The sequence below is a fragment of the Pipistrellus kuhlii genome, unplaced genomic scaffold (assembly GCF_014108245.1).
Source record: "Pipistrellus kuhlii isolate mPipKuh1 unplaced genomic scaffold, mPipKuh1.p scaffold_m20_p_13, whole genome shotgun sequence".
NCBI lineage: Eukaryota > Metazoa > Chordata > Mammalia > Chiroptera > Vespertilionidae > Pipistrellus > Pipistrellus kuhlii.
Window position 1 is genome coordinate 37604197 of NW_023425438.1, and position 21835 is coordinate 37626031.

The 21835-nt window shown below is 35.5% G+C and overlaps 1 protein-coding gene across 8 annotated transcripts in view; it reads right to left on the reverse strand.

The window, feature by feature from the left end:
• EXOC6B (exocyst complex component 6B) overlaps nucleotides 1–21835 on the reverse strand; it is a 462052-nt gene that overhangs the window by 207154 nt on the left and 233063 nt on the right. For all 8 annotated transcript variants that reach the window (XM_036435703.2, XM_036435699.2, XM_036435697.2 and 5 more), the window contains 5 exons: nucleotides 18668–18739; nucleotides 17876–17973; nucleotides 16382–16487; nucleotides 15186–15295; nucleotides 2277–2388 (listed from right to left, as the gene is read on the reverse strand). In XM_036435703.2, the coding sequence (XP_036291596.1) occupies nucleotides 2277–2388; nucleotides 15186–15295; nucleotides 16382–16487; nucleotides 17876–17973; nucleotides 18668–18739 (498 nt within the window). The remainder of the gene's footprint in view (nucleotides 1–2276; nucleotides 2389–15185; nucleotides 15296–16381; nucleotides 16488–17875; nucleotides 17974–18667; nucleotides 18740–21835) is intronic.

Sequence of the window (21835 nt, forward strand, 5' to 3'; positions counted from 1 at the left end):
AACGTAAGGATTAAACGAAGCAATTTCAGATATCATCTTCCATCAGAGTTTGAACTTCTTTGGTATATTTAACCTCTACCTCCCACTCTATTATAAAAATATATCACTGTCCTTTACATTGTTCCAAGGATATGGATCTAACAGATTAGATATTAGTTATGTCTTACATAAAGTAAAAGTTCTATGAGAATTATCAAAAAATAAATAAAACACTATATTGCAAACAACCACCTCTTACAATTAAATGGCCAAAGTTGCTTTGGTTAAAAATCATTAAGCAGCAGAACAATTTTCTGTCTCTTCCAGTATCACAGAGAATCAAGTGAGCTAGGGCACAGAGCAGACTGTGGGAGTCACTTCTCCAGCTCTGATGAAACACCCCAGGGTACCCTGAAACACGATGACAAATAGATGGTCATATTCTTGACAAACTCCAGAAAAGAAAATGACTTCATCATCTTCAATAGTTCAAAACTAAGCACCACATTCCAAGAACAACTTTCTATCCCCAATTATAAACTACTTCTGGGGTGTTTATATCTACCTATATTAGAATTGATATTATCTTATTTCCCAAAGCAGAGAATTGGGAAATTCTCTCCAAAAGGATGAACTCAAAGCCAGTAAATAGAAGTCACACTGCTCCCCACACCACCAGTGCTTCTCTATTATATTTGCAAGAAGATAAAGAACTAAATAGCAGCCTTGATTCTCACTCACAAAAATATGATCCCTAAGACTTCAAGGAATTTTTATCTCCATTTCACCCCTGCAAGAGTACAAAAAGGAATGTTAACTGCTGATTTTATAACATCTCCAAGGAAAATACCTAAAATACTTGAACTACTGGTTCCAAATTCAGTGGTCTAGTACAAAGCTTATATTTGACAAAATTTCAGTATAAAATATTTTAACATAATATTAGCAATATCATTGCTATTTAACCACAGGGGTTAGAGACAAATGGTGTGTGGGAGGTAAATAACAAAGGCTAGAGCCAGTGAGCATTCTAAATTATATTAAAAACAAAGGGTAAATGCAAAGCACTAGCCATTTATTCATGTCTCCTGGGGCACATTTTAATCATGAAAACATAAATAATATGAAATAATTACTAACAGAAACTCTGAATTTCTCTAATTTTACTCTAGGAACAATAAAAAGGAAGTTCTGCAAAATGAAAACACTATCCTAAATAATGTCATATGCGGCATTCAATTGTGGGGGTGGAAAAGTTTGTTAAAGGAGAATTCCATCATTGCCTATATCCCACATTACAATATTTTTGTATCTTAGCACATCCACAGAAGTATTTGTTCAGCTGGCTTCCTGTGGATCAATATCAACCATTTACTAACTTTCACTATAATCCCTGACAGTACCTATATGAAAATGTCAATTTTTTCTAGAGCAACTGCCTTTCTAACTATTCTACCGCTACAGGTAAAACAGATAGCCAACAGCCTTTTCTTTCCCTGTGAAAACAAAAATTCCTCCAAGCACTCACTTTGGCACCATAAATTCCATAAAATGGCAGGTTGAGGTTCCCATGCAATCCTAGGTCCAAGAGAAAGTAAACTACACATCTTTCTAAATTTCAGGACTTCATGCCAATACTCCAAATCTTCATTTTGCCAAGATCCTGTCCCCAACATATGTACAATATCCCTCATCTCTTTCTGAGACTGTATAAGCTTCCACAGAAGTGTGATGAATGCCTTTCTCTCACATTTCCCCACCCAAATCCACACTTACATGCTGATAAAGAGTAAAATACCATTCACATACATGAGGTATTTCACAAATTAAAGCTAAGTCTAATACTAACCAAGGACTATGAGTACCAATATCTGTGGCATCAATGATTTCTGCAGCAAAAATATGATCTCATCTTGTATGTTTGTATTTGGACGGCCACTTATTTGGATAGGATGATGATATTAATACATTCTCCAACCAACAATTTTGTTTATATAATTAATAGCAAATAATACAAATTTAACTCAACATCCTCAGAAGGGAAAATCAATTAAGGTAGTGATAACAATGAGAGAGAAAAAGTGACTTTCAAAAACTAATAATGGACTTCTCCAGGATGACCAAAGAAAAACACAAGACAGTGATTTTGCACTTTCACCTTTAGGGGTCCACCTGGAAGAGCATGATGAACCATATGGAAAGTTGTGATAAATTAAAAAAAAAAACAAAAAAAAACCCACAGCTTATAACGTCTGTTGACATATTGCTTTGGCTATCTCCACTAAGAGCAGCTTTACCTCAGTTAGCCCAATATTTTTCCTTTTAATGACATTCTGCAGAGAGTTACTCAGAGTCCTGGTCAGCAACAAGTTTGTAGATTTTCTAATCATGTCATCAATTTCAGTTGTGCTGAAAAAGAAGTGTCAGTAGTTAGTCATATTGGTAGCAGAATTATATTGCAAACAAATAAATTGGTGCTTATAATAACAGTAATAATAACTAAATAAAGGCAGCAGCAAATAACATTTATTATGTGCCAGAAATTATTCTAAGTACTTTAATGATTTAAAATTTACTTAATCTTCACAATAAACATGAAGAAGTTTTATTAGTATCTCTACAGATGAGAAAATGAAGGCACAGAGGAATTAATTAACTTGCTCAAGGTCACACAGTGAGTACAGAGCAAACAAAAAAGGGGGAGGGTAGATTCACATAGGCAATCTTGCTCAAAAGGCCACAGCCTTTAAACACTATGCTATACTCTCTCTCAGAATAAATAGTTCCCCAGGATGATTCCTCAGCCTAAAACCATTATTTCTCCTATAGTTGCAAGTTCCTTCACAGATTAATATTTATAATTTTCCAACCTGATCTCTCAGTAGACCTCTTACACAATTAGCTGATAAAGAAGATAGCTCTCCTCCTGTATTATCATTTATATTTTGCTCTGGTTCCAAAATAAGTGTTTCAAGTCAGTAGTTTAATTCTACATATATGTTTTAAATCCCATTCAAGGGCAACAAATAAAGACATTTTGTATTCATTAAAAAAAAAACTAAACAAAGAAAATTATTCCAAAGCTATTTTTATGTGCAAGTTTTAAAAGAAAACAGTCTTGCAACCAACAGACTAAATCTGAAACCTATACAATCCTTCATGAACTCCTGAAAACATTTCCCAGGAATGCTTTCTGGAAAAGATATCCTTTTGAGACAAACAGTTCTTCAATAACAAGGTCACTACTGTAATAATACTTGTTTATACAATTCAGAAACTAACTGTAAGTAAAGATGTGTGAACATTTCTTTGTCAATAATTTATTGCTTATAGGCAATGGTCACAAATTGTTTCTCATTGATTTCTCTTTCTGCAGAAGGAAATCAGATGCTTATTACAGATGAAATAAAAATCTTAAAATTCTAAATACATAATAGGCAAGCTACATTGTTATGCTATGTTGCAAAGAGAAAAATATTAGAAACAAATAAGACTAGAAAATAAAAAGCCATAACCAGTTAGGAAAAGAGATACACAAAAATATTTTTACAGGGTCCATATAAAGATATATTTAATTGACCAATAATTTCTGGCCCATTGCCACCCTTCCCAAAAATGATTATTTAATTGAAATACTTCATCCCACAAATATAAGATATTAGGCATTGTGTTAGAATATTCAGGTCACAATGATGAACAAAATGGTTTTGTGGTTCCGTCTTCACATATTAAAGTCATAATTACATCACATTGATTGTAATATGAGCTATGAATAAATACAGGCTGCTATAATCATGATTAACACAGGTGCCCAAAATAATCTGGCGACCATAATATTAATCACTGTCATGGCATCTGTGCTTATTACATCTCTATTATGCTTTAACAAGAACTAGCAGAAGTTCGACTTTTAGATGATGTAGAAGATCAAGACTATCAAGAAACTTAGATCCAAGCAAAAAGCTATATTTTCCTTAAATGTTAACAAAGTGTAAATGAACTAAACTGCAGACTGGAATAAGTCCTTGAAAAGTGAGCAAAGACTACCCGCCACTTTCATATCTTATCCAAAACCTAATCTGGGTACAGATAGAGGAGGGAGTAAGAGTCATAGGCTGACAGGCTTTAGTGGGATGGAGAAAAATCAGTCCAACCTTTAAGAGTGTGGAATAATAATACAAATTGGAATCTTGGAAAAGCCCCCAAACAAAAATAAACAAACTGACCCAACAATTCTTTCCTATAAAAACTCAGTTACATAAGATATGGTGGAGGCAGTGCTAGAAATCAAAGAGAAATCTTTCAAATTTTGCAAGAGATTTAGGATCCAGGCCTATACTGAAACCAATCCAAAGGAGAGCAAAAACTAACTAAAGTTGAAACCCAGCCCAGCTCAAATCCTGTTAAGATCACAGATAAGGCTCCGGATAGAAGCTTTGGGATTTTAGAGTTGGAAAAAGGAAGAAAAAGATTTCTCCAATGCCATTTAGAAACAGAATTGAAACTAATTAAAACTGAGACACATTCAATTCACTCAAGTTATGATGAAATTTGAATGGTTTGTCAAGCAGCTAGGAATCACAGAAGAAAATGGGAAAGAGACATACTTAAGGACATATTAGCAAATCATCTCCAAACCTGTTAAAAGATTTCAACCTGCAGATATAAGAAATTCAGCATACTCCAAACAGAATGAATGCAAATAAAACACATAGGAACATCACAAACTGTAAAATGCAAAGATAAAGAGAAAATCTTAAAGGCAACCAGAGAAAAAAGACAATAATTCAGAGAAAGAAACAACAATAAGAGTGACAACTTGTTTCTCTTCAGATGCAATGAAAGTAGACAGTGGGATGGCATCTTTAAAGTGGAAAGGGTACCGTCATCCTAGTATTCTAGAGCTTGAAAAAATGTTTTTAAAAACAAAGGTAAAAAAAACTTTAGACAAACAAAAGCTATGAAATATGTAACAACAGAAGGTATACACTAAAGGAAATGCTAAAATAAATTCCTCACACTGAAGAAAAGTAATATCAAAAGTAACCTAAATCTGCAGGAAATAATTAGAAGGCCTAACAATGGGAAATATGTGGGTAAATATAAAGAACTATCTTTTTCCTTGAATTTTAAAATGATATTAAATGTTCAAAGCACATTTTAGAGTTTAAAAACAGGTATATAAGTGAAGTATATACCAACAATAACAAAAGAGGAAGAAAATACATTGCATTATACTGTTGTAAGATTTTTATATGTGAAACGATATATTATTTGAGATAAATTGTAGTACGTTAAGGATGCACACTGTAATCCTGAGAAACCACACTAATAAACAATAAGTAAATAAAATAATGTTATACTCAAATAAGCCAGTGGGGAGAATAAATCATAATACCAAAAACACTTATCCAAGAAGATGGAAGTAAATTAGGAAAAGGTGGTCAAAAATTAATGGGCCCTGGCTGGTGGCTGATGTGGCTCCATGGTTGAGCATCAACCTATGAATCAGGAGGTCACTGTTTGATTCCAGGTCAAGGCACATGCCCAGATTGCCGAATCCATCCCTAGTGGAGGGCATACAGGAGGCAGCTAATCAATGATTCTCTCTCATCATTGATGTTTCTATCTCTCTCTCTCCCCCTCACCTTTCCTCTCTGAAATAATTTTTTTTAATTTAATTAATGGGACAAATAGAAAACAAAAGTAAGACAGCAGGCTTAAATCCTAGCATATCACTAAATGCATTAAGGTAATAGCATAAACATTCCAATTAGGCAAATTGAATTAAAAACCAATACCCACTATTGTTGCTTGAAAATGGCATGTTTTAAACATACAGACACATGCCCAGATCTTATTTTCAAGATATAATCAGCATTGAAAGAACTGGACTCTTTTGAGAAATTATTGACATCGTTGATAAGAGGGGAAATGTCCTAAACATAATGGGAATGCATCAACAAGACACAGAGCAAGAAGTAGCTCACACTAGATACACACACACACACACACACACACACACACACACACCAATTTGAGTATAAAAATGAACCATCTAAATGAAGTAAGAAACCATGAGTCTGATCTAATGATAGAGATGACTAGTAGATGGCAGATATAGATAGCTAGATTGACAGAAAGCAAAGGGAGAAGGACTCCTAAATAAATTCATATACAAAATATTTAAAAATCAAAATTAGTAATTATTAAAGAAAAAAATGATTTAGGCAAGAATCATTAATGATATCATAAGGAGGAGAGAGGTGGGGGACATATGATAACAGAACAAATATACAGTCTCAAAGTATTTCAACACAAACATTATTTATAACAAAAGGAAAATGATGACTATACAGAGAAGACAGAAATCTTAAACAATTAATCAAAATTAACAGAAACCATAAGGGTTTATAATACTATAATACTAGAGGCCCGGTGCAGGAAATTCATACACAGGGAGGGGAATGTCCCTCAGCCCAGCCTGCACCCTCTCCAATCTGACACCCCTCAGGAGACATCCCTCTCACAATCTAGGACTACTGGCTCCTAACTACTCACCTACCTGCCTGCCTGACTGTCCCTAGCCTCTATGCCTGCCAACCTGATAGCCCCCTAACTGCTCCCCTGCTGGCATGATTGTCCCTAACTGCCTTCTTGTGCTGGCCTGATTGCTTCCAACTACCTTCCTCTGTGGAGCTAAGGGGACTGGGGGACTCCAGCTGGATGAGGCAGGGCTAAGGGAACTGGGAAACTGAGGCTGAATGCTGTGGGGACTGGGTGAGGTGGGGCTGAGGGGAATGGGTGACTCTGGCTGAATGAGGCAGGGCTGAGGGGACAGGGGACTGAGGCTGGATGAGGTAGGCATGAGGAAACTGGGGGACTCTGCTGGATAAGACAGGGCTGAGGAGACTGGGCACCACCATCTTGTGAGGGCATGATGGTCAATTAGCATATTCCTCTTTATTAGATAGGATATTCACACTCATGTATATGCACAGTGAAGGGGGGGGAGGGGAAAGAGCAGGAAAAGATTAATAAACCGAATATGGAAAAGTGTCAAATATTAGTAAATTTAGGTAAGAAGTATTCAGTTCATCATAACACTCAAAACTTTTCCTTGCCCAGCCAGCATGGCTCAGTGATTGAGTGTCGACCTATGGACCAGGAGGCCACAGTTCAATTCCCAGTCAGGGCACATGCCCAGGTTGTGGGTCAATCCCATCGGGGGCATGCAGGAGGCAGCCAATCAATGACTCTCTCTCATCATTGATGTTTCTATCTCTCTTGCTCTCTTCCTCTCTGAAATCAATAAAAATATATTTTAAAAAACAAACACTTTTCCTTAATGTTGAAAGAATTTGAAAATATGTTAAAAGTAAAGATTGCTATGTAATAGGAGAGAAAAATGCATACCATAGAAAAGAAGTTACAGCTAAATTAATAGTGGGCAAAACAGACATTAAAACTATTCTCATTTTTAACAAAGATATTGAGGGACATTTCATAAACTTAAAATGATGAATACAAGATATAACAGTATTAACTGTGACTGGACTTAAAATCATATTCAATATATCTGAAGTAAAAGGGTGGAGGATAGAGGTGGAAGAGAGTATAGAGGGAATAAGTGGTGATGGAAAATAAAATAATGAATAAAATAAAATAAAATGGAGAAAGATATACATCTAAAATAATAGGATACTTTTAACTCCTCAATGATTGACAGAAAAAGTAGACCGAAAATAGGAAAAACAAAAAATATTTACAATACTATTAACAAATTTAATCTGTCATTTAGAGACTATACTCAATAACTGTAAATACACGCTCTGATCACATGCATATGGAACACTTACAGTTCGATTTAAATTTATCATTGTACTAGTTGTGTGTTTCATCTGTTTTATATTCCTACTTAGTTTTTTTGTTGACTGCTTTTATTTGCTTTTTCAATGATTCAATTTTATCTGCATCACTGGCTTATTAGTTACTAGACACCCTGGTGCACAAAATTCATGCACTTGATGGGGGAGTCCCTTAGCTCGGCCTGAGCCCTCTCTCAATCCAGGAGCTCACAGGGGATGTCCAACTGATGGTTTAGGCCCACTCCCTGCCACCAGGAGCAGACCTAACTCACTGAAAGCAGGCCTAAGCTGCAGTCATACTCCTTAGCACTGCTGCAGGGCAGGAGAGGCTCCCACCACTGCTGCTGCACTCACCAGCTATGAGCCCGGCTTCCGGCTGAGTGGCCCTCCCCCTGTGGGAGCACACTGACCACCAGGGGGCAGCTCCTACATTGAGCGTCTATCCCCTGATGGTCAGTGCATGTCATAGTGACTGGTCATTCAGCCATTTAGTCAATTTGCATATTAGCCTTTTGTTATATAGGATTAGTTTCACCTATTTTGAACATCTTATAACATATCCAATTTTTCTCCCATGTCCTCTGTCCTATACCTGGCACATATTTTCTTTTCTAGACATTGTTACTAGATAAGTAGTTTTCTTCAAGGGCAATAAAAAAATAGATGAGTGACATCAGCAAGATAGCAGAACGGGAGATCCCACGCTTATATCCCATTAGCAAAAATAATTTGGCAGTCACACACAGACAAAGGTGCTTTGTGGAATTCTGGGATCTAGATAAAAGATTGTAACCTGGTGGAACCCAAAACCAAAGAGTGTTACTTTGAGAAAGCAAGCCCATGCTCAGGTGGCACAGTTGTCACCCATAACAATCTCAAGTACACACACAAGAACAAACTACAATTCACTGTGAACTCAGCCTAGAGCCTGTTTGACCTTTCCAACAGGGCCATTTGCCTGCCAACCTCAGTCCCAGCTGTGGTCCATGACCCAACTCCAGCATCCACTAGCTACCAAACAGCCTGTCCATAACTGCATAGAAGACATGCCCATTCATGACCCAGAAGCAAGCCGTCCAATCCTGTTCTGGTTGAAAAAACTAAAACAGCCCTGTAACTCGGCCCCAGGTCCACTCAACCTCAGGCCAGGAGTACTCCTACCTGCCCAAAGACCTGCCAGACCATACACCCCTCATGTACAATATAATATGTGGAGGCGGGACCATGGACCTTGATCTGACTGTGGATCTTGAAGTGGTTCTGAAATCTATGACCTCTCATCTATAGTCTGATACAATTCCTATCATTAAACCTGCATGTAATCACTTTTTTCCCCTGAGTGTCCTTTACCTTTCATTTTCATGAATTTGCATATGATGTGTTTAAGACTTTTTCTTTGTTTTCTAATTATTATTTTCTTGTTTAAATAGATAGGAGACTATCTCTAGCTTGATGTCTTTCATTACTTTTAGAATAATCTCAGCCATTAAATTATGACATTTCTTCTTCCCAGTTTCATTCTCTCCTTCTGAGACTCCCAATTGCACTGTCTGGAATTGGCCTACAGAAATTGGATCTCTTATTTCTTTCATTATTTTTTTCTCTGGTGTGTGTCAGTTTGGGTAACTTCTATTTACCTATTTTCAAATTCACTGAATTCTTTTCTCAGCTATGTCAAATCTACTGATGAGCCCCTCAAAGGAATTTTTCATCTCTAAAACGGTTTCTTATGTCAAGCATTTCAATTTAACTTTTTCCAATAATTTCCATCTGTCTGCTAAAAGTCCCTGTCTGTTCATACATGTGGAATTTAAAAGTCCCTAACTGATACTTCTATAATTTGGGTCACCTCTGAATCTGGTTCTGTTGATTTCATTGTCCCTTGACAATAATTTGTTCATTGCTTTTTTGCATGTCTCACATTTTTTATTGAAGACTGAATATCATAAATAAAACAGTAGAGTCTAAGGTAACAGTATTTATACTTGAAAATGACCTCCTCTCTCCTTCCATTGAGCCATTAGTATATGCAGGAGTTGAATTCGGTTTGGGTTTGGTTGTTACTATGGTTACCCTCAGTGCCTCACCAAGTTCAAATTTTTCTAATACTAGCATGTGCCTAGTGTGGGTTCTGGGATCCCAGGTTTTTTTTCTGTTTGGTTTTTTTTTTTTTTTGTTTTGTTTTTAGAATATTTTATTGATTTTTTACAGAGAGGAAGGGAGAGAGATAGAGAGCTAGAAACGTCAATGAGAGAGAATCATCGACCAGCTGCCTCCAACGTACATGCCCTTGACCAGAATCAAACCTGGGACCTCTACCACTGAGCCAAACCGGTTTCGGCGGATCCCTGGTTTTTCATAAATTTTCTGCATTATCCACAGCTTTTGACTATACCTGTACGCCTATCATACAAAATCAATCTCTCTCTCTCTCTCTCTCTCTCTCTCTCTCTCTCTCTCTCTCTCTCTCTCTCTCTCCTCTCTCCCTCTCCATTCTTGACCATTCAGATTACTACCATTACATGCTATTAGTAAAGATCAAAGGACTTTTTCTGCTGTCCTGGCCAGGCTCAGTCTTAGGTAGGTCCTCTGTGGATGTGGAGCTCGCTCAACATCCCTGCCCTTCCTTGCAGTGGCAGCCAACTTGGCTTTGTCTCCGTGGTTTATATAGTGCAGTTTTGTGCTCTCTCCCACTGGTAGACGACTAACAGCATTTGATATAAGATCTTGTCTTCCGCCATTCTCCAGGGGTGAAATAGCTTTCTTTTTACTTCAAACCTCCCTGTAGTAATGTGCCTGGCAGAGAGACAGACGCTTCCCTGCCCGGACTGACCAGTGCTGTAACATTTTTGATCAGTATGAGTGAGGTTCCCAAACCAGGGGAGTGGGGCTCCATGCCTTTTTCACAGCAGTGGCTGGTCCCCTTCTCTGTGCCTGTAAGATCACAGATGATTCTCTCTGCTCTCATAGCCAGTTCCAATCTTTCTTGTGAGCGTGCAGGGAAAGTCCACTGCAAATAACATGTGAGTGTAAACTCCTCCTGGATCTGGGACACACAGCTAGGAGTTCTATTCTAACTAACATGCTAGCTCGAGTCATTAAGATTAAATTAATTTCTACTTTCTCACCCATGTGATACTATGCCTTTCTTCTGGGCTCTGCCATGGAGTCTGTGCATCCTATCACCCTGTCCTGGGGGGCCAGCCTCGTTTTGGATTTCAGGGTATTCGGTCATCCTGCCACTTTAGGTTCCTGATGGGTTCCAGAAAGTTTTCATTTTGTAGTTGGTTTTGTTTTTGTTTGTGTGTTTTTTTCACTGTTAGAAAGCAATACTTTTTCCAGTTTTCAATATTACAGACAGAAGTGGAAGTATCTCAGAATAACTTGCTCTAAAAAAAGAAAAGGGCTGTGTGTGTGTGTGTGTGTGTGTGTGTGTGTGTGTGTGTTCAAATGGAAAAAAAAAGACTAAGAGAAAAAAATTCCCATATATAAAGAGTGGTTATCACTATGTGGTACTTTGGGATCTTGTCAATTTTTCTTCTTTGTTCCGTTCTCTAGCTCACAAATTCTTTATAGAGATGAAATTTTAATAACTTAAAAAAGAAAAGTGTATATGTACATATATTTGTGTGTATTCTACTTTTTTAAGTTAAGTAAAAATTATAGAACATTATTTAACTATAGAAATGCCATTGATTTGCTGTTTTAAAAAGAACTTTCTATATATCCTCAGAATTCATAATTGTTTATTTTTTTCAATTTTTATAATTCTTTCAGTATTTTTCAGCTAATGTGAAAGTGAAAATTCTTGTAGCAAAAAAATGAAAACTTGAATTGAGAATAATTATCCTTAAAGCTTCATAAAAATCTCAATACAGCAGTTTTCCTTGTTTGGAAAGCCTTGTATTTAAGAGAATAGTTTTATATATACTTTGTCTCACATCCCCTATTATCTCCTCCCCCCATGACAGCTATACTTGTCAAAGTAATCTCTGTCACCACACGTTATAAGGTAAATGTAGTCTAGAAAATAAGGTAAATGGTAACAAAATAGTAAAAGGCAGAAACTCTTCCCAATTTAAATGTATATTTTAAATTGTCAATGTTAAATATATCAAAGGGAATTTTCAGGAAAACACTTAATATATTCAAGTAAGAAAAAGACTTCTGAACAATTTACTCACATTATCCCTTTACCATATTACTGTTTCTCTAAAAGAGGATTAAGTCACTATGCAATGTCTTTGTAATAATTTATATTCAGTAACATATCTAAAACTTCCAAAGATAATCTCATTCTAAGAGAACATTTCTATAAAATCAATCTCATTTTCAGAGAAAACAGATCAATAGTACAAACCCCATGTTTCATATTTTACTTAGTAAGAATGGCTATCAAACATGCCACTCAAATTATTTTCCAATTATGCTTATTTTCAGAGTGCCTGAAAATATTATACATTCTATTTAATCATACTATGTATTCTATTTAATCATTTTTTAACTTATTAAACTGAGTGCAGGAAATATTGTGGTGAACAAAACATGAAATATTTCTATTCTTCAAGAGGCCTTTACTAACATCCCCGATTTGTCTAAGAATTGGTTACTATGTTGTTCTTATATATCTCCAAATAGCACTTATCACTAATTATTCAGTTCCTCAATTAGATTAGTGCTTCTTGAGAAGAGGGACCAAAATTTCATCTTCTTAATGTCCTTCCTACTGTGCACCATCTGACAAATAATTACTTAGAATGTGTAGTGAATAAACCGATCCTATATAATAAAAGGCTAATATGCAAATCAATCAAACAGCAGAATGACCAGTCTCTATGACATGCATTGACCACCAGGGGGCAGATGCTCAATGCAGGAGCTGCCCCCTGGTGGTCAATGCGCTCCCACAGGGGAAGTGCTGCTCACCGGGAAGCTGGGCTCATGGCTGGTGAGCATAGCAGCGGTGGCAGATGTCTTTCCCATCTCTGCAGCAGTGCTAGGGATGTCAAACTGGCTGTTTAGGCCCCAGGTAGCGGGCCAAAGCAGTCAGTCGCACATCCCCCGAGGGATCCTGGACTGCAAGAGGGTGAAGGCCAGGCTCATGGTACCCCACCACCCCAGTGCATGAATTTCATGCACCAGGACTCTAATAAAGTAAATAAGCAAAGGAACCTACAGTCTAACACACACACACACACACACACACACACACACACACACACACATAGCTACAAGTAAAGCAATACAATGTAAGATGAATATTCATAGGGTACAGAAGTAGCACAAAGAAGTCATTAGATCAGCTCCATTAGGAATAAAAATGGTCCGAAAGCTTCATTCAGTACATAGTGTTTAAATTGCATCTTGACAGATAGTTAGAAGCTAGTCAAGAGCACTAATAGGGAACAATGATTTGAAATAGAGAAAGCATCATGAGCAAAGTCAGAGAGTTATGAAATAGTATGTTATGATCAGAAAACAGCACATAGGTCAGTATGACTGAAGCATGGGGTGACAGGGAAATTACCTTTGAATATAAATCTGGTGAACTAGGTAAAAGAGTGTGGGGGGAGACAGACAGATAAATATGTCAGACTAGAGTAAACTTTATCCTATAGGCCATGAGGAATCCCTGAAAAGGTGAGAGGAAGAAAAGTTAAATGAGATTTGATTTTAGAAAAATGACTCTAGGAGACATAGAGAATACAATCAGGAAAAAGAAAAGATAGATGGTTAAGAAAGCAAAATTAGAGATAGAAAACAATTAGGAGACTATTTAAATGATCCAGGTCAAATAGGACTACCATGTGAATTAAAGCAGCCACACTGTAAACTTAAAAGGTAAAAAATGAGCTGGCAAAAAAATAATCCATATAATTTATCACCAATTAGATTTAAAGAAACTCATTTACAATTTGTTAAATATAAATAATTGGCTATCTCAGAGAAATATTACAACAAGTACCTGAGTAATGCATGTAAAATACTAATTCAAAGAATACAAAAAAGTAAGAATTCTAAACATGGCAGTTACTGTTTTATTGATGCTGATACAATCAGATTTGAATCTGGCTTGAACACTTACTCCCTGTGTGATCTGGATAAAGTTATTGTACTTAGCCCTCCTCTGTAAAACTGAAATATGCTTCCTAGTACCCCATGGATGAGTACTATTTTGAGTTTTACAGATGTAATAACATATTTGTGAATTATTTACAGGAATTTATACCAATGCTTGAAATTTTGTTTTTAAGAATAAGAGTTATTAGAAACAGACTCATAGATACAGGGAACATTTTTACAGTTGCCACATGGAGATGGGGTTAGGGAGATAAAAATGGTGAAGAAATTAAGTAGTACAAATTGGTAGTTACAGAATAGTTATGGGGATATAAAGTACACCATAGGGAATATAGTCAATAATATTGTAATAAATATGTATATTGTCAGATGGACCACTTCATAAATTATATCAATGTCTAATTACTGAGCTGTACACCTGAAACTAATATAATATTGTATGTAAACTGTAATTAAAAAATAAAAAATTATTTTTAAAAAGGAGTTATTATTTGACAATAGGAGTTGAAAATAATTCTCAGGCTCCTGATTTGAATGAATGGTGCTATCATTCCTGAGAAAAGGTTTCCTTAGAAAGCCAATAATCATAGCTATTCTCACTCAAATTCCTTAAGATGAATTAAGTGTCCTTCCAGGTGTTTTAAAAGTACATTACACTTATTACAGCACTCATCCTGGTATATTTTACATGTCTATTTTCATGTCTGTTATCCTCAGGAGATACTGAAAATATCTAAGGACAAAAAAACTACATCTTTTATTTCTGCATTCCCCAAAAGCAGGATAGATCTGATATATAAATAGTCTTTAAAAATGTTAGTTAAATAATTAAACATAAATTAAAGGAATTATAGATACCTATAAAAAGTCCAGAGAATATTAGAAAAAAAAAACAAAAAGGGGGGGGGGAGGGTATTACCTGCTACACTACTATTGGCATTACAATTTCATCAAATGAAAAGTCAAAACTAATACATTTTACTACTCTTTTCTGAATTCCCACTTAAAACAGTGTTAAAGTGCAAATCTGTAAATAGTAGAGAATAACTAAGTAATATAAGCAAAAACAAGTTAATCAAAAGTTTCCAATCTTCCCTTTTACCATGACAATATAAATATAGCAGTGCTATGTTATGAAGGACTAATACTAAGACTTTCTAAATCAAAGCTGAAAGCAATATCAGAAGTGTTTCAGAATACTTAGGAATATAGTCTCAATTTCAGTATATCTTACATCTCCACTGTATCATACTCTACCTTAGATGAAGATCTTCTGAAAACTTCAGACAGGCGTAAATAAATTCTTTAATTTGGCTGTAAACTTTTGGCACAAATTCAGAGAAAGGAAACTTTTTTGGAAATGGTTGCTGTAAATGTAAGAATTCATGAATGTGAGTCACAAATGAACAAACATTGAAGATACCTGTAAATTATTTAAAATGCAAAAGGAATTTTCTACTACATTGTGAGCTATCTGCCTAACAACCTCAATTTAAGAAAGTATTTTTGTAAGTTTTCTAATATTAAAAAAAATGATAATAAGATATAAATAAAAATAATTTAAATGTCCTCCAAAACATGTAGGGATAAATAAACTGTGATAACTAATCAGCAGTAAAAAGGAATGAAGTATATATAACATGCAACATCTTGGATGAATCTCAAAAGCATTATACAGAGTGGAAAAAAACAGTCTCAAAATATTACATATTGTATGGCTCCAATTATGGTGGCATTCTAGAAAAAACAACAGTAGATGGACATCAACCGTATTGGTTGTTGCCAAAGGCTGGGGTGAGAGGAGGGACTGATTGAAAAGCATAAGGGATTCGGGTATGATGGAACCGGTCTGTGTCATCATTGTGGTAGTACAATACATACATGACTTAATGCATTGTCAAATCAATAGAATTATATAGCACACAAGGTAAATTTCACTATATGTTTTGGGGAGAAAATGTCCTAAGGGTATAATAAAACCAAGTACTTCAAAAATGTAAACCAAATACTTCAATCCCCCAAATTCTTCAGAAGATCCCACCAAAGCCATCTACTGACTCCCAAAACAGAAACTTCTGCTCTTTATATATATATATTTTATTTATTTTCCACAGAAAGGAAGAAAGAGGGATAGAGAACTAGAAATGTCGATGAGTGAGAAACATCAACCAGCTACCTCCTGCACACCCCCTACCAGGGATGTGCCCACAACCAATGTACATGCCCCTGACCAGAATCGAACCTGGGACTTTTCAGTCCGCAGACCGACACTCTATACACTGAACCAAACTGGTTTCGGCAAACTTCTGCTCTTCTAAGCCTAAGGTATCCCTTAAAGGCGTTCTCATTCTAACCCACTGAGTTAGAGATAATGCCTTTAATAAGACTGATACAATGAAATCTTGTAAAGGATGCCACTCAAATAGGGAAGTTTATTTTAAAGCATTACTTACCTTTTCCAGCTCTATATCTTGGAATGGGAATTGTCCTACCACCTTTTTATACATCTCTTCACTTGTTACCGGTATAGGACTATAGTTGTCAGAATCTAGTATGTTTCTATAAAGAAAATAAAGGGTGGATGGATGGAAGGAAGGAAAGAGGAAGGGTTAATCACTGTAGGGATCACAAGTAACTTTCAGGTAAATTCTAATGGTTGTATGTATATATACCACAACCCAAAATAAACCTTTCCCAGTCCCTATTCTATTCCTTCTACAACATAACTATTTGGTTTCGGGTAAGGACATCCTTCAAAGGAAGAAACAAATAGAACACAAATAGAAGAAATATGAACTCACAGTATTTAAGATTTACAGATGATACAGAAAAGTTAAGGCAACATATTGAAGACTTAAGTCAAGTAAGTTAACTATAAAAGAATGTGTGCTCTGGAAAAAAGCAAAGGGGTTTCATTTGTTTTTAAATAAGATATATTTGATTACTAATGTATTTAATCCTACCTTAGATCTTCTATTCAAACTATTTCCTAATAAAAAGTGTTATAACAACTATTTAAATAATATGCTTCAAATATTGGATTGTAATAGGCATCTTTTCTAAGTGTGAAGAAGGAAAAAGATGAGGGATCTCATGAGTAAGTCTTCAAGAAAGGTTCCAAAGCAGCTAGTTCAAAAGGGCTCAAAAGCCACTACCTTATGAATAAGCAATAGGCAAGACATGTTCTCCAAAGAGAAAAACAAAAAATTGAATAAGAAGACAAAAGATGATATAGATGGTATGAACCAAAATATTTGACATTTATTCAAAGACACAAAAAAAGCCACAATGAGATTAGGGGCTCCCCACATGTTAGACCTATCACTGATTTTTTGATAACTTGGGAACTTTATTTGGGACATCATTGCAATTTACTTTTATTAACAATCATAACTTGGAGCATAGACAGAAAATCTAGGTCTACTTGTTACCCATCCTATATAATAAAAGCCTAATATGCTAAGTGTCCGGTCATCCAGTCTTCTGTTCAACCAATCAAAGTATAGTATGCTTATGATATGCTAAGGCCAGTCAACCATTCACTATAATGTACACTGACCACCAGGGGGCAGACACTCTGACTGGTAGGTTAGCTTGCTGCTGGGTCCAGCTGATTAATTGGGACTGACCGAGACAGGCCAGACATACCCTGGAGACCTCCTGCAGTCCCTCCTCGGCTGGCCCACCTCCCTCATCCCTCCCTAGCCCCGATCATGCACCAGTGGGATCCCTTGGCCTGGCCTGTGCCCACTTGCAATCTGAGACCCCCTCAGGGGATATCGGAGAGCCAGTTTCAGCCTAATCCCTTAGGCAGGCCAAGGGACCCCACTGGTGCACAAATTCGTGATAAGGCCTCTAGTTATATCTGAAAAACCTTATCCATAAACACACTGTACACACATATATATGCACTCACACACACTATATGACTATAGATCATTTCTCACCTGAAAATACCTGCCCACTTCTTTAGCAAAGTTTCACTATATTGATCTCTAACTTCTAATAGCATGTCAAAAAGCTGATTTACAGGAAAACCATAAACCTGAAACAAAATAAGAAAATAATTTCATCTTATAAGGTGATTTTTTTTTTTTTAGTAACATGAGAGAGATTATGGAATTTAAAAGTATCTTTGTTCCCTTAGCCAACAATTTACATGTAACCATGATAAAGTCTTTCATTCTCACCTAATATTTAGTATTTATCTCTCACAAATTAAAAGGTACATACCAAAATATTTGTCAGAAAAAATAAAAAGATGAATATTAAAATCAATGTATACAGATTATAGCATCAGCTAAACTCCCCTACAACTCTGCCTGTAACAAGAAATAGAGAAACTGAAAATGCTACAAATCTCACCCACTTCTAATGCTATTTTATTAATATGATATGTAGTTAAAATCAAAAATTATTATTCAAGATGGTAGTTAAAAAACCTCTAAAGTCACTCAGGTACTATATCTGAATTAAGAAAATTTTGGAAAATTAAGGTATTAGCTGGTTCAATTAATTGATTTGCTCCAAAGGGAAAAAGAGAGGGATGGGAACTATTTATGAAAACATAAATGGTCAAGGTGATGGACAGAAAATGCTATAGAAGATAAAAACATCTATTTCTAGGAAAAGAAGAAACACAACTAAAAACTGAAAGGTACTTTTACAAATTTAGGTAGCCAGTGAAAAGATTTACACCTGATGGAAATTACTAATCAAGATAAACAGAAGTCACAAACCTGAAGTGTATCAGCAAAAAGCACAATGAGGTTCTTCAAATCTAATACGAGGTTTGGATCAGAGCAGTAAGACTAAAGGAAATAAAAGACAATTAGGAAAACATCGTAATCATTAAAAATAAAACTGACCTGTTATTTAATTGTTTACTGCTTCACCTGGTGAAGGATGGCAAGAAAGGATCCAAAACCAGATTTATGGTAACACGAGATTTGAGAGCTAAGCAGGGTACAAAGGTGTATAAATCACTATTTTAAAAATTCAGCCTGGTTGGTGTTGCTCAATGCTTGAGCACTGAGCCAGGAACCAAGAGGTCATGGTTTGATTCCCAGTCAAAGCACACGCCCTAGTTGCTGGCTCTATCCCCAGTAGGGGGCATGCAGTAAGCAGCTAATTGATGTTGATGTTTCTCATCATTCTATCTTTCTCTCCCTCTCTTTTTCTCTTTCTCTAAAAATCAATAAAAACATATTTAAACTAAATAAAAGTTTAGTGATTTGGGTATTCAAATTTTGGGAATTCTACTTTGGGTACTTTCTCTGTACTTGATATCTTGGTTCCTGAAAGATGTGTGCTAAATTCTCCCACAATGGGGCAAGTTCATCAATTTTTATTCTTATTACTAACAATTTTTGTTTTTATACCTATTTATGCTTGCTTGTCTACTGCAAATAAGCTACTGTCTTTTTGGTGGGTTAAAATTGATATTAATGCAAAACATGCCTCTCCTCCACCACTTTATAGTCTTCAAATTCATTTTTATTTGCCTTGTAGAATATTGCTATTTCTGCACTTTATTTTCAAACTTTGTAAGTAATCTTAATTAGGTATGAATATCTCTTATTAACCAAACTATAAAACTTTCTAACCTTGCCATTTCCCATTATTACTGATATATTTGGACCTATTCCAGACATTTTAACCTATTTATAATTACTTCTTCTGTTTGTTTCCTTTCATGCTTTTCATTGGATCAATTATTTTTATATTATCTTACCAGCAGTCCAGTGCACGAATTCATGCACTGGTGAGGTCCAGCTGACGGGATCTGATCAGGGCTGGGAGGTTGTGGGGAGGGGATGAGGGAGGTTGGCCAGCTGCAATGTACATCATAGCAACTGGTCATTCTGGTTGTTCCAGTCACGTGGCTTTTATATATATATAGATAGTGGTTATTAATAAGTTATATACTTTCTGCCCGCTAGTTTAATTGAAATAAACTTGAACTTTTTAAACATTAATCCTCTCCTTTTGTATGGATTCTTAACAGCATTAAACTTTGCAAACAAATAATCAGTTATTTAGATTTTTCCAAGAGTTTTACTCTTTTTAAGATATTCTATTTAATCCTATCTCATCTTATATATTTTTTATTTCTTTTTCATTTTACATTCCTTATTGTAGAACACCAATAAGATAGGGTAGGTTCCATGTATACTTTGAATCCTGATATGTTTAAAAATGCCTATCTCTTTCCTTCAAATTAAAATATAAAATTTCAGATGTAGCCAAAACTGGTTTGGCTCAGCAATAGAGCGTCGGTCTGCGGACTGAAAGGTCCCAGGTTCGATTCCGGACAAGGGCATCTAAATTGGTTGCGTGCACATCCCCAGTAGGGGGTGTGCAAGAGGCAGCTGATGGATGATTCTCTCTCATCGGTGTTTCTAGCTCTCTATCTCTCTCCCTTCCTCTCTGGAAGAAAATCAATAAAATATATATATTTTTTTTTTTTAATTTTCAGATGTAAAAAAAAAAAAGCCTGCTGTCATTTACTCTGCTTGATACAAGATGCATTCTTTCAACATTAATAATATAGTACTAAAGTCCCCTCCATTGTGACTGTGCTTTTTTTAAAAATCTCTAATAGATACAACCAAACTCTACTTCAATTATCTATGTTTTTTAACGTTCATATTTTCCATGTCCATCTTGGGCAGGCCCAACAGGATGTCCAAATTCTAAGTTCAAATTGTCTGGACTAACAAGTGAGTAAAGGCTCTTTATAAGTGAATGGGGCACATGAATCACTGTGTTCAAAAAGCAGTACCAGAGAACTTCCATCATGCTATTTTCTCTTTATTTAGATGGTAAGGTTAGCCAAAGGAATTGGATAAGCAGCTGGCTGACCAAAGGTTTTAGAAAGCAAATCTCTAAATAATTTCCCTAAGGATTTATCCTGGGCCCATTCTTGCTCATTTTATTGATTTGACCCTGAATTTTAAGTGTTCCTATATTCCACTTAGAAGAAAGGGTTCAGTCATTATTCTGATTCCATCTATTTTCTACAGTCAAAGAAATTTTTTGAAATTTCTAGCATATAAATGATACTTTGCAGAGTTTCTCCTTTTGGTTTGTCCCCCCAACCCCCACCATTTATTTCCATGAGAACTTGGTTGAAGATCTGGAAGACACACATGCTTAGTAAACCCTTTGACTTAAAAAAAAAAAAAAAACCTAAAAAATGTGTATGACAGGGAATAGATTTGGATGTGGGTGTGGATGTGTATAAAATGACATTCACAGTACACAATCTTGACTACTAAGAAGAAAAAATGAGCAATATTTTATATCTATAAAAATAAGCATTTGAACTATAAAGAATTACTATTGCATAATGTTGAATCTTAAAAATACCTTTTCAGTATTATCAGATTATCTGTTTATCATACATACTAACAGTCATATTAGCAATTATATTAGCAATTATATTAGCATATCTAATATTAAGTCATTCCTGATATGAACTTCTTTGTGTAAGCATATTATTCTTTTAATATATTACTAAATTTGAATTTTAAGTGAGACGATTGTATAAGACCTTTATTATTTTGAAATTAGCATGAGACTATTACACACATTAGTACCTGAAATATATTTTTGAAACATTTTCAAATTATACAATGACTAAAAATTCAAATGAAAAAGCAAAAGAGCAGTTTTAAACAGTAACACAGAAAGTTACATATATATATAATTTCTGATAAACAAAAAACATAGTAACTCAGATATAGTTTGTTTTGAAATTTGTTTTTTTGTTTGTTTGTTTGTTTTTTATTGATTTTGTACAGAGAGGAAGGGAGAGAGATAGGGAGTTAGAAACATCGATGAGAGAGAGTCATCGACCAGCTGCCTCCTGCACACCCCCTACTGGGGAAATGCCCGCAACCAAG